The 13228-nt window shown below is 54.1% G+C and overlaps 1 protein-coding gene across 1 annotated transcript in view; it reads right to left on the bottom strand.

Annotated features, from left to right (window-relative positions):
- LOC100857358 (chromodomain-helicase-DNA-binding protein 8-like) overlaps positions 1 to 12882 on the bottom strand; it is a 129196-nt gene extending 116314 nt beyond the window's left edge. The window contains exons 1-5 of the mRNA XM_046906033.1: positions 12815 to 12882; positions 6897 to 7646; positions 5105 to 5476; positions 2854 to 3227; positions 1278 to 1392 (exon numbers count right to left, since the gene is read on the bottom strand). Coding sequence (XP_046761989.1) covers positions 1278 to 1392; positions 2854 to 3227; positions 5105 to 5476; positions 6897 to 7508 — 1473 coding nt within the window. The 5' untranslated portion in view covers positions 7509 to 7646; positions 12815 to 12882. The remainder of the gene's footprint in view (positions 1 to 1277; positions 1393 to 2853; positions 3228 to 5104; positions 5477 to 6896; positions 7647 to 12814) is intronic.
- Between the last annotated feature and the right edge of the window lie 346 nt (positions 12883 to 13228).

The following is a 13228-nucleotide window of genomic DNA, read 5'->3' as shown; positions in this document are numbered from 1 at the left end:
TCATGGAGGCCTAAAGTTGAGGGTCAACGAGGCCCAAAGGTTGGGGGTCAACGCGGCCCAAAGGTTGGGGGTCCAATGGTTGAGGTCAATAAGGCCCAAAGATTGGGGTCAGGGAGGCCAAAATTTGGGGTAACGAGGCCAAAATTTGGGGCCAATAAAGCCAGGATTTGGGGTCATGGGGGCCCAAAGGCTGCGGACGGCCCAAAGGTTGGGGTCAGGGAGGCCAAAATTTGGGGTCATGGAGGCCTAAAGTTGGGGGTCAACGCGGCCCAAAGGTTGGGGGTGAACATGGCCCAAAGGTTGGGGGCAACAAAGCCCAAAATTTGGGGTCAAGAAAGCCGAAAGTTGGGGTCCAATGGTTGAGGTCAATAATGGTCAAAGGTTGGGGTCAACGAGGCCAAAATTTGGGGACAAGAAAGCCAGGATTTGGGGTCATGGGGGCCCAATGGTTGAGGTCAATAAGGCCCAAAGATTGGGGTCAGGGAGGCCAAAGGTTGGGGTCATGGAGGCCAAAATTTGGGGTCATGGAGGCCTAAAGTTGGGGGTCAACGTGGCCCAAAGGTTGGGGTCCAATGGTTGAGGTCAATAAGGCCCAAAGATTGGGGTCCGGGAGGCCAAAATTTGGGGTCATGGAGGCCCAAAGGTTGGGGTCAATAAGGCCAAAATTTGGGGTCAAGAAAGCCGAAAGTTGGGGTCCAATGGTTGAGGTCAATAATGGTCAAAGGTTGGGGTCCACGAGGCCAAAATTTGGGGCCAATAAAGCCAGGATTTGGGGTCATGGGGGCCCAATGGTTGAGGTCAATAAGGCCCAAAGATTGGGGTCAGGGAGGCCAAAATTTGGGGTCATGGAGGCCTAAAGTTGGGGGTCAACGAGGCCTAAAGTTGGGGGTCAACGCGGCCCAAAGATTGGGGTCCAATGGTTGAGGTCAATAAGGCCCATAGATTGGGGTCATGGAGGCCAAAATTTGGGGTAACGAGGCCCAAATTTGGGGCCAATAAAGCCAGGATTTGGGGTCATGGGGGCCCAAAGGTTGCGGACGGCCCAAAGGTTGGGGTCAACGAGGCCAAAATTTGGGGTCATGGAGGCCTAAAGCTGGGGGTCAACGCGGCCCAAAGGTTGGGGTCCAATGGTTGAGGTCAATAAGGCCCAAAGGTTGGGGTCAGGGAGGCCAAAATTTGGGGTCATGGAGGCCCAAAGTTTGGGGTCAATAAAGCCAAAATTTGGGGTCCAACGGTTGAGGTCCATAAGGTCCAAATTTGGGGTGAAAATCTCCTACCTGCACGCTGGTCTCTTCGTCATCCCGCGGCGATTGTGCCGGCATCACCTCGGCGTCGGAGTTGTCGGAGGAGGCGTTGCGCTTCCGCTTCTTCCCCACCACGGGGGTGATGGTGCTGAGGGTGTGGGGCACAGAAGTGGGGTTAAGGGGGGCAGAAATGGGGTCAGAGCCAAAAGGTTGGGGGTCAGCGAGGCCGAAATTCGGGGTCGGCGGGAGGAAGAAGGGTTGCAGACAATGAAGTAGAAGGTTTGGGGTCAACGAGGCCAAAATTTGGGGGCAGTGGGGTCCAAAAGCTGGGGGTTAATAAGGGGAAGGGTTGGGGTCAGCAGCAGGGGCAAAGTTTGGGGTCAATAAGGCCAAAGTTTGGGGGCCAGTGGGAGGGACATGGGTTGGGGTCAATGAGCCCGAAGTTTGGGGTCGCTAAGGCCAAAATTTGGGGTCAATAAGGCCAAAATTTGGGAGTCAGCGGGACAGATATAGGTTGGGGTCAATGAGGTCCAAAGTTTGGGGTCAATAAGGCCAAAATTTGGGGGCCAGTGGGAGGGACATGGGTTGGGGTTAGCGAGACCCAAAGTTTGGGGTCAATAAGGCCAAAATTTGGGGGTCAGTGGGATAGATATAGGTTGGGGTCAAAGAGGCCCAAAGTTTGGGGTCGCTAAGGCCAAAATTTGGGGTCACTAAGGCCAAAATTTGGAGGCCAGCGGGAGGGATTTGGGTTGGGGTCAATGAGGCCAAAGTTTGGGGTCGTTAAGGCCAAAATTTGGGGTCAATAAGGCCAAAATTTGGGAGTCAGCAGGACAGATACAGGTTGGGGTCAATGAGGTCCAAAGTTTGGGGTCAATAAGGCCCAAGTTTGGGAGCCAGCGGGAGGGACTTGGGTTGGGATCAATGAGGCCCACAGTTTGGGGTCGCTAAGGCCAAAATTTGGGGTCAATAAGGCCAAAATTTGGGGGTCAGCGGGACAGATATAGGTTGGGGTCAATGAGGTCCAAAGTTTGGGGTCAATAAGGCCAAAATTTGGGGGTCAGTGGGACAGATAGAGGTTGGGGTTAGCGAGACCCAAAGTTTGGGGTCAATAAGGCCAAAATTTGGGGGTCAGCGGGACAGATACAAGTTGGGGTCAATGAGGTCCAAAGTTTGGGGTCAATAAGGCCAAAATTTGGGGGTCAGCGGGACAGATACAAGTTGGGGTCAATGAGGCCCAAAGTTTGGGGTCAACGAAGCCCAGAAACCGGAGATCAATAAGAAGCAAACTTGGGGGTCAATGAGGTGATGATTTGAGTTGAAACGAGCCCGTTTCGGGGCTCAAGAACGCCAAAAGTTGGGCAAACGTTGGGCAAAAAGTTGGGCAAAACGCCTCGGCAAAAAAAAAAAAAAGAAAAAAAAAAAGCCAATTTTGAGAAAAACAAAGGCCAACATCAGGAGAAAAAACAAACAAACAAACAGCATTGGGTATAACGCAGATCAATAACGCAGCCCTCAACGAGGCCATCGCCATGAGGTCCCACCCTGCCAAAATCTGGGGGGGGGAAGGGGGAAAAAGGGTGAAATCGGGGGGGGGGAAAGCCCTCCTCACCTGGGTTTGCTGCGCCCCTTGCTCTTGCCAGACCCCCCTTGCCCCTTTCCCTTGCGTGGCCTCTCCTCCTTGGGCCCGCCGCGCTCGCCGGTCCCTTTGCGACGCCGTTTGCGCTCGCCCTCGTCGTCGGGCCTCACGCTGGGCAGCTCGTCCTCGTTGAGCACGCGGGGGATGTTCTGCTCACCCCGAGCCCGGGCACGGGCGATGGCTTCGGCCACGATACGGTTGGCTTTCTCCTGTTTCTTTTGGTGCTCCAGCTTACGGCTCTCCTCCGAAGCGCCCCGCGAACCCGGCCCGCTCAGAGCGGCCACCTCGCTGCTGCTGAGGACTTTCACCACGGATAAACCCGGAGAGCTGCCCTGAGAAGAGCCGGCCTGGAGGGGATGGAGACCAAAATGGAGGGTTTGGGTTCAAATGGGGAGCGTCGGGGTGAAGGACCCAACGGGGCTCAGCGGGGTGCAACGCAACAGGTCTCAAAGTCACTCATCTCGACCCAAAGGTTGATGATCCCAACCCAAAATGACCCAAAAACGATCATCTTGACCCAAGTGTTGACCATCCCAACCCATAATGACCCAAAAACACTCATCTCGACCCAAATGTTGACCATCCCAACCCAGAATGACCCAAATGTTGCTCATCTCAACCCAAATGTTGACCATCCCAACCCAAAATGACCCAAAAGTTGATGATCCTATCCCAAAATGACCCAAAAACGCTCATCTGAACAAAAATGTTGAAGATCCCAACCCAAAACGACCCAAAAATGCTCATCTCGACCCAAAGGTTGATGATCCCGAACAAAAATGACCCAAACGTTGCTCATCTCGACCCAAGGGTTGACCATCCCAACCCATAATGACCCCAAAACGCTCATCTCAACCCAAAAGTTGATGATCCTATCCCAAAATGACCCAAAAGTTGATGATCCTATCCCAAAATGACCCAAATGTTGATGATCCTAACCCAAAATGACCCAAAGGTTGATGATCCCAACTCAAAACGACCCAAACGTTGCTCATCTCGACCCAAGGGTTGACCATCCCAACCCAGAATGACCTAATAGTTGATGATCCTATCCCAAACCCCAAAAGCCCACCCCTACCCATCCCAAATATCACTCATCCCAAATATCGCTCATCCAGACCCCCAAAAGCCCAACCCTACCCATCCCAAACCCCATCCCAAACATCATTCATCCCGACCCCCAAAAACCCAATCCTACCCACCCTGACCCCCAAAAACCCAACCTTACCCACCCCTACCCCCAAAAACCCAACCCTACCCATCCCAAATCCCATCCCATCCCAAACATCACTCATCCAGACCCCCAAAAACCCAACCCTACCCTCCCCGACCCCCTAAAACCCAACCCCACCCTCCCCGACCCCCCAAAAACCCAACCCCACCCACCCCGACCCCCCAAAAGCCCAACCCCACCCACCCCAACCCCCAAAAGCCCAACCCTACCCACCCCGACCCCCCAAAAGCCCAACCCTACCCACCCCGACCCCCAAAAACCCAATCCTACCCACCCCAATCCCCCAAAAGCCCAACCCCACCCTCCCCGACCCCCAAAAGCCCAACCCCACCCACCCCAATCCCCCAAAAGCCCAACCCCACCCTCCCCGACCCCCAAAAGCCCAACCCCACCCATCCCGACCCCCTAAAACCCAACCCTACCCCCATCCCAAACCCCATCCTAAACATCACTCATCCAGACCCCCAAAAGCCCAACTCCACCCTCCCCAACCCCCCAAAAACCCAACCCTACCCATCCTGACCCCCAAAAACCCACCCCTACCCATCCAAACCCCATCCCATCCCAAACATCACTCATCCCGACCCCCAAAAACCCAATGCTACCCATCCTGACCCCCAAAAGCCCAACCCTACCCACCCCGACCCCCCAAAAACCCAACCCCACCCACCCCGACCCCCCAAAAACCAACCCCACCCACCCCGACCCCCCCAAAACCCACCCCTACCCATCCCAAATCCCATCCCATCCCAAACATCACTCATCCTGACCCCCAAAAACCCAACCCTACCCACCCCAACCCCCCAAAAACCCAACCCCACCCTCCCCGACCCCCCAAAAACCCAACCCTACCCATCCCGACCCCCAAAAACCCAATCCTCCCCACCCCAACCCCCCAAAAACCCAACCCCACCCACCCCTACCCCCCCAAAAGCCCAACCCCACCCCCCCCGACCCCCCAAAAACCCAACCCTACCCACCGCGACCCACCTGTGGCTGCAGCACCACCTTCAACGGCACCGTCAACCTCTGCCCCGCGCCGCCCACCACCTGCGGCACGGAGGACACGGCCACCGGAGCCGCCTGCCCCCCAGGGCCGGGGGGCTGCTGGAGGAGCTGGATTTTTTGGGGGGCTCCGGGTTGGCCCGCGGCGCCGGGGGGCTGCTGGACCTGGAGTTGGATGGTGACCACCTTGGCGGGTTGTCCCGGAGCCCCTTTGGTTTGGCCGAGGGCCGCCAGCTGGTTGCCTTGCAGGACGATTTTGCCGGGGAGGCTGCCCAGCACCACGTGGCGTTGGCCTGGGGGGGCCGGACCCCCGCCGGGGGGCTGCTGGAGGACCAGGGTGATGCGCTTCGATTCGCCCTACAAGTCGGGAGGGGGTGGTGAGGGGGAGGGTGGGGCTGAGCGATGGGGTGCTCGGCTTCTGAGACCCCAACCCTATAGACCTCGGGGCCCCCCACCATCCAAATGCCCAAAGACCCCAACTCAGAGACCCCCAAAACCCCAAGACCCCAAGCCTGCAGACCCCCACGACCCCCCCATCCCCTCAACCCCCATCCCAATGACCCCCCCATCCCCAAGACCCCCCCACAGTAACCCCACAACCCAGCAACACCCCCATCCCAAAGACCCCCCCGCCAACCCCTCACCCTAACAAGCCCCCCACCCCAACAATTCCATCCCAACAACCCCCCCATCCCCTCAAGCCCCCATCCCAATGAACCCCCCAAAATAATCCCACAACCCAGCAACACCCCCATCCCAAAGACCCCCCACCCCAACAAGCCCCCACCCCGATATTCCCATCCCAAAGACCCCCCCATCCCCTCAACCCCCATCCCAAAGACCCCCAACAACCCCCCACCCCAACAAGCCCCCCCACCCCAATATTCCCATCCCAAAGACCCCCCCATGACCCCAACCCCCGTCCCAAAGACCCCTCCCATCAACCCCCCACCCCAACAAGCCCCCCCCCCGATATTCCCATCCCAAAGACCCCCCCATCCCCTCAACCCCCATCCCAAAGACCCCTCCCAACAACCCCCCACCCCAACAACCCCCCCCACCCCAACAATCCCATCCCAAAGACCCCCCATCCCCTCAACCCCCATCCCAAAGACCCCCAACAACCCCCCACCCCAACAAGCCCCCACCCCAATATTCCCATCCCAAAGACCCCCCCATGACCCCAACCCCCGTCCCAAAGACCCCTCCCATCAACCCCCCACCCCAACAAGCCCCCCCCCCGATATTCCCATCCCAAAGACCCCCCCATCCCCTCAACCCCCATCCCAAAGACCCCTCCCAACAACCCCCCACCCCAACAACCCCCCCCACCCCAACAATCCCATCCCAAAGACCCCCCATCCCCCCAACCCCCGTCCCAAAGACCCCCAACAACCCCCCACCCCAACAAGCCCCCCACCCCAACAATCCCATCCCAATGACCCCCCCATGCCCTCAACCCCCATCCCAAAGACCACCCCCAACAACCCCCCCCCACCCCAACAATCCCATCCCAACGACCCCCCCATCCCCTCAACCCCCATCCCAAAGACCCCCCCCAACAACCCCGCACCCCAACAAGCCCCCCCTGCCCCAACAATTCCATCCCAACGACCCCCCCCACTCCCAAGACCTCCCCAACAACCCCACAACCCAACGACCCCCCTGTCCCAACGACCCCCCCCAATCCCAACAGACCCACAACCCCCCCAAACCCAAACCCCCCACAGCCCCCCCCCAAGACCCCCTTTCCCCCTCCCCGCCCCCCCATTCTCACCTGTGCAGGGGCCGAGGTGAGGGTGACGGCGGGTTTGAGGGGGGTCCCGGCCCCCCCCGCCTTAACGGGCTGCAGCACTAATTGCTTAACGGGCCGTCCCGGTGTCACCAACCGCTGCACCGTACCCGGGGTGGGGGTCCCACCGGGTGTCCCCCCCCCCGATCCCGGAGCCGTGGGGACGATGGAGACGCCGGGACGTAAAGGGGGGGCCGTTAAAACTTTGGCGAACGTCACTTTGCCCCCGTTGGCCCCCCCCGGTGGGGTGGCAGGGTTTTGGGGGGGGGCGGCGATGGGGGCTAAGGGGGGTCCTCCCGCTGCGGGGGGAGCTTTGAGGATGACGATTTTTGGGGCCCCCCCGGCTTGGGGTGGGGCGGAGACCCCCATGAAGGGGTTCCCTTGGCTCAGCACCTCCTGTTCCTGGGGGGGCGGTGGGGGCGGAGCTGGGGGGTCGCTGGGGGGGGCTTGGGGAGGAGGCGGGGCTTCAGGTGGGGGGGGGTCCAGCCCCCCCGCTAAACCCAATGCTTCTTCTATAGGGTCCTGGGGTTCGTCAGTCAGGGGGTCAAGCCCGAAAAGATTGGGGTCGTCGAAAAGGTCCATGATTGGATCGGCCATTTTGGGGGGTGGGGTGGGGGCTCCCCACCCCCTAAGGGGGGAGGGGGTCCCCGCTTTGTCTGGGGGGGCTCCCCGGCTTCGGGGGGAGATGGGGACGGCGGCAGCGATGAGATTTTGGGGTGCCTGCAGACCTGCGACCTGTGGGGAGACAGAGCCAAAGGGTGAACACCCCAAATTGGAGGGATTTGGCCTTAAAATGGGGAGGGGTCCCCACTGCCCCCCCCCCCCCCAACAATCCTACAGGGATCTCCTTATCCTACAGCAACCCCCAAATTCCCATAGGGTTCCCCCAATCCTATGCAGACGCCTGCAATCTAAAAGAGATTCCCCCTTCCCCCCCCCCCAATCCTATAAGAGCACCCGCAGCCCCACAGGGATCACCAAAACCTACAGGGACCCACTCGACCCCATAAGGATCCCAAAATCCTACAGGGAACCTTCCTCCAAACTCACAGGGATCCTCCAATCCTATAGAGATCCACCCCAATCCTCTCCGAACCCTTCCAACTCCACAGGAGTCCCCAAACCCTACAGAGACCCCCCAAACCCCACAGAGATCCCTTAAATCCTACAGGGATCCCCACACCCTATAGGGATTCCTTAAATCCTATAATGAGCCTCAAATCCTATAGGGATTCCCAAACCCCACTGGGATCCCCTAAATCCTACAGGGATCCCCACACCCGATAGGGATCTCCAAACCCCATAGGGATCCCTTAAATCCTGCAAGAATCTGCGAACCCACAGGAATCCCTTAAACCCTATAGGGACCCCCCCAACTCCATAGGGATCCCTACAGGGATTCCCACACCCTATAGGGATCCCCCAACTCCATACAGATCCCTTAAATCCTATAGGGATCCCTCAATCTTACGGGGACCTCCACACCCTAAAGGAATCCCTTAAATCCTACAGGGATCCCTCAGTCTTACAGAGATCCCCACACCCTATAGGGATCCCTGAAATCCTACAGGGACCCCCTCACACCCCATAGGGTCTCCCTCAACTCTCTGTGAACCCCCCCAACTCCACAGGGATATCAAAACCCTATAAAGACCCCCCAGTGCCATAGGGACCCCCCCAAATCCTATAGGGATCCCCATACCCCATAGGGATCCCCCATATCCCATAGGGACTCCATCGATTCTGTGTGAACCCCCCAACTCCATAGGGATCCCCACACCCTATAGGGTTCCCCCCCAAACCCTATAGGGACTCCCTCAATTCTGTGTGAACCCCCAACTCCATAGGGATCCCCACACCCTATAGAGACCCCCTAATGCCACATGGGAACCCCCAAATCGGATAGGGACCCTCACAGCCCTATAGGGATCCCTCACCTCCATAAGCATCACCATCCCAACCCCACAGGGGACCCACGACCCTATAACGACCCCATGACCTTATAGGGTTCTCCAAAACCTGACAGGGATCCCCCGTTGCTACATGAACACTGTTGTCCTATAGCGGACCCCCAAATCCCATAGAAAACCCCACAATCCAATGGGGATCTACCAGACCCTAGAGGAACGCCCTCAAGCACATATTAACTCTCAGCCCCATAGGAACCCCCAATAATAGAGGGACCCCCCCCCCCCCCCCAAATCTTATTAGGACCCCCTGCCCTATATGGATCCCCAAATCCTGAGCAATAGGGTCCCCAGTGCTCCCAGTAAAAGGGAAATGGGGGAACTGGGAGCCCCAGTAACAGATCTATGGGGCAACTGGGACCGCCAGGAAAAGATATATGGGGTAAACTGGGCTACCAATAAGCAAAATTCTGACATAAATGACCCAAAAACTCATTTATGAGGTAAATAAAGGCCCTAAATATCAGATCTATGAGGTAAATTAGGCCTTATGTGAGAAAAATTCTGTCATAAATGACCCAAAGTGCACTTACGATGTAAGCAAGAGGCCCAGTAAGAGATATATGAGGTAAACTGGGATCCTAGTAAGCAGAATTCAGACATAATTCACCAAAAATCACATTTATGAGGTAAATAAGGCCCCAAATAACACATCTGTGAGGTAAACTAGGCCTTATGTGAGAAAAAATCTGTCATAAATGACCCAAAATGCACTTCAGAGGTAAGAGAGAGGCCCAGTAAGAGATACATGAGGTAAACTGGGATCCCAATCACCAAATTTCTGACATAATTCACCAAAAATCACATTTATGAGGTAAATAAGGGCCTAAATAACAGATCTATGAGGTAAATTAGGCCCTAAGTGAGGAAAATTCTAGCATAAATGACCCAAAATGCACTTATGAGTTAAGTAAGAGGCCCAGTAAGAGAGTTGTGAGGTAAACTGGGCTCCCAGTAAGAGATATATGAGGTAAACTGAGCTCCCAGTCAGCAAAATTCTGACATAGTTCACCAAAAATCACATTTATGAGGTAAATAAGGGCCCAAATAACAGATCTATGAGGTAAATTAGACCCTATGTGAGGAAAATTCTGTCATAAATGACCCAAAATGCACTTATGAGGTGAGAGGCTCAGTAAGGGAGCTGTGAGGTAAACTGTGCTCCCAGTAAGAGATACATGAGGTAAACTGGGCTCCCAGTCAGCAAATTTCTGACATAATTCACCAAAAATCACATTTATGAGGTAAATAAGGGCCCAAATAACAGATCTATGAGGTAAATTAGACCCTATGTGAGGAAAATCCTGTCCTAAGTGACCCAAAGTGCACTTACTATGTAAGCAAGAGGCCCAGTAAGAGATATATGAAGTAAACTGGGATCCTAGTAAGCAGAATTCAGACATAATTCACCAAAAATCACATTTATGAGGTAAATAAGGGCCCAAATAACAGATCTATGAGGTAAACTAGGCCCTATGTGAGAAAAATCCTGTCAGAAATGTCTCAAAAGTGCACTTAGGAGGTAAATAGGAGCCCCAGTAAGAGAGCTGTGAGGTAAACTGGGCTCCCAGTAAGAGATATATGAGGTAAACTCAGCTCCCAGTAAGCAAAAATCTGATATAACTCACCAACAATCACATTTATGAGGTAAATAAAGGCCCAAATAACAGATCTATGAAATAAATTTGATCCTTCAGGAGGAAAACTCTGTCATAAACGACCCAAAATGGACTTATGAGGTAAGTGAGAGGCCCAGTAAGAGATACATGAGGTAAACTGGGATCCTAGTAAGCAGAATTCAGACATAATTCACCAAAAATCACATTTATGAGGTAAATAAAGGCCCAAATAACAGATCTATGAGGTAAATTAGACCCCATGTGAGGAAAATCCTGTCATAAATGACCCAAAATGCACTTATGAGGTAAGTGAGAGGCCCAGTAAGAGAGTTGTGAGGTAAACTGGGCTCCCAGTAAGAGATACATGAGGTAAACTGGGCTCCCAGTCAGCAAAATTCTGACATAATTCACCAAAAATCACATTTATGAGGTAAATAAGGGCCCAAATAAGAGATCTATGAGATAAATTAAGCATTATGTGAGGAAAATCCTGTCAGAAATGTCTCAAAAGTGCACTTATGAGGTAATTAAGAGGCCCAGCAAGAGATATATGAGGTAAACAGGGATCCCAGTCAGCAAAATTCTGATATAATTCACCAAAAATCACATTTATGAGGTAAATAAGGCCCCAAATAACAGATCTATGAGGTAAACTAGGCCTTATGTGAGAAAAATTCCGTCATAAATGACCCAAAATGCACTTATGAGTTAAGTGAGAGGCCCAGTAAGAGAGCTGTGAGGTAAACTCTGCTCCCAGTAAGAGATATATGAAGTAAACTGGGATCCTAGTAAGCAGAATTCAGACATAATTCACCAAAAATCACATTTATGAGGTAAATAAGGGCCCAAATAACAGATCTATGAGGTAAATTAGCCCTTATGTGAGAAAAATCCTGTCAGAAATGGACCAAAGTGCACTTATGAGGAAAGTGAGAGGCCCAGTAAGAGAGCTGAGGGTAAAGTGGGCTCCCAGTTAGCAAAATTCAAACATAAATGACCCAAAAACTCATTTATGAGGTAAATTAGGCCCTAAATAACAAATCTATGAGGTAAATTAGGCCTTATGTGAGGAAAATCCTGTCATAAGTGACCCAAAATGCACTTATAAGGTAAGTGAGAGGCCCAGTAAGAGAGCTGTGAGGTAAACTGTGCTCCCAGTAAGAGATATATGAGGTAAACTGAGCTCCCAGTAAGCAAAATTCTGATATAATTCACCAAAAATCACATTTATGAGGTAAATAAAGGCCCAAATAACAGATCTATGAAGTAAATTTGACCCTATGGGAGGAAAATCCTGTCAGAAATGTCTCAAAAGTGCACTTATGAGGTAATTAAGAGGCCCAGTAAGATATATATGAGGTAAACTGGGCTCCCAGTCAGCAAAATTCTGACATAATTCACCAAAAATCACATTTATGAGGTAAATAAGGGCCCAAATAACAAATCTATGAGGTAAATTTGACCCTATGTGAGGAAAATCCTGTCATAAATGACCCAAAGTGCACTTACGAGTTAAGTGAGAGGCCCAGTAAGAGCTGTGAGGTAAACTGGGCTCCCAGTAAGAGATATATGAGGTAAACTCAGCTCCCAGTAAGCAAAAATCTGATATAACTCACCAACAATCACATTTATGAGGTAAATAAGGCCCCAAATAACAAATCTATGAGGTAAATTAGGCCCTATGTGAGGAAAATCCTGTCAGAAATGACCCAAAATGCACTTATGAGTTAAGTGAGAGGCCCAGTAAGAGAGCTGTGAGGTAAACTGTGCTCCCAGTAAGAGATATATGAGCTAAACTGGTCTCCTAGTAAGCAAAATTCTGACATAAATGACCCAAAAACACATTTATGAGGTAAATAAGGCCCCAAATAACAGACCTATGAGGTTAATTAGGCCCTGTGTGAGAAAACCCCCACCACAGAAGCCCCATAAGGCCCAGTGTGGTCAATGGGCTCCCATTAACTCAGCCTTAGACCCACGGAGACCCCCGGGAACCCAACATGACGTCACCGAACGGCCCCCAAATCCCCTTTTTTGAGCTCATTCCGATGCCGGCAATGCGATTTTTGAATGTATTTCGTAGCGCTGTGAGGTAACGCGGCCTCCCCTCCCCCCCCACCCTCAGCGTGAGGCCTACGCTCCAACCCGGCCTCCCAGTGCGGGCCTGGGGGGGAACACACAGCAAAGCCAACCCCCCCCCCCCCCCCAACACCCCGTCCCACAGCAGCCCACAGCACGGAAACAGGAGTTAAATAGAAAAGAAAAAATAAGGGTAAAAAGGAGGAAAGATACCAACCCAACCCCCCTCCACACGTACATAAGGAGCCGCGGTCGGGCCCGGGTGGGGCCGGAACCATTGCGGGGCTCGCGTAGAAGTGTGTGTGTGGGGGGGGGGGGGGAGGGGGGGGGGGGGAGACGCACACAGAAATAGAATATGGGGGGAGGAAAGAGGGGGGGGTGAGGGGGGGGTTGGGGGCGTGTCCTTACCTGAGGCGGGAAAAGGAAAATGGGGGAGGAGGAGGAGGAAGAGGAGGAGGAGGAGGAAGGGGGGGGGGGGGGGGGGGGGGGAAGGGAGGGGGGGTGTCCGGGCCTCAGCCGCGCCGCGGCGCGAGACGGCGGCGGCGGCAACGCACCGCCAGGCCCCGCCCACCGGCGCCCAAGCCACGCCCCTTCGCTTTTATAGGGCGGCGGGGGAAAGGGGGCGGGGCTTAGGTGCGCCGGAGGACCCCGC

The sequence above is a fragment of the Gallus gallus genome (genome assembly GCF_016699485.2).
Source record: "Gallus gallus isolate bGalGal1 chromosome 35 unlocalized genomic scaffold, bGalGal1.mat.broiler.GRCg7b 35_unloc1, whole genome shotgun sequence".
NCBI classification, from domain to species: domain Eukaryota; kingdom Metazoa; phylum Chordata; class Aves; order Galliformes; family Phasianidae; genus Gallus; species Gallus gallus.
This window is presented reverse-complemented; position numbering and strand designations above follow the sequence as displayed.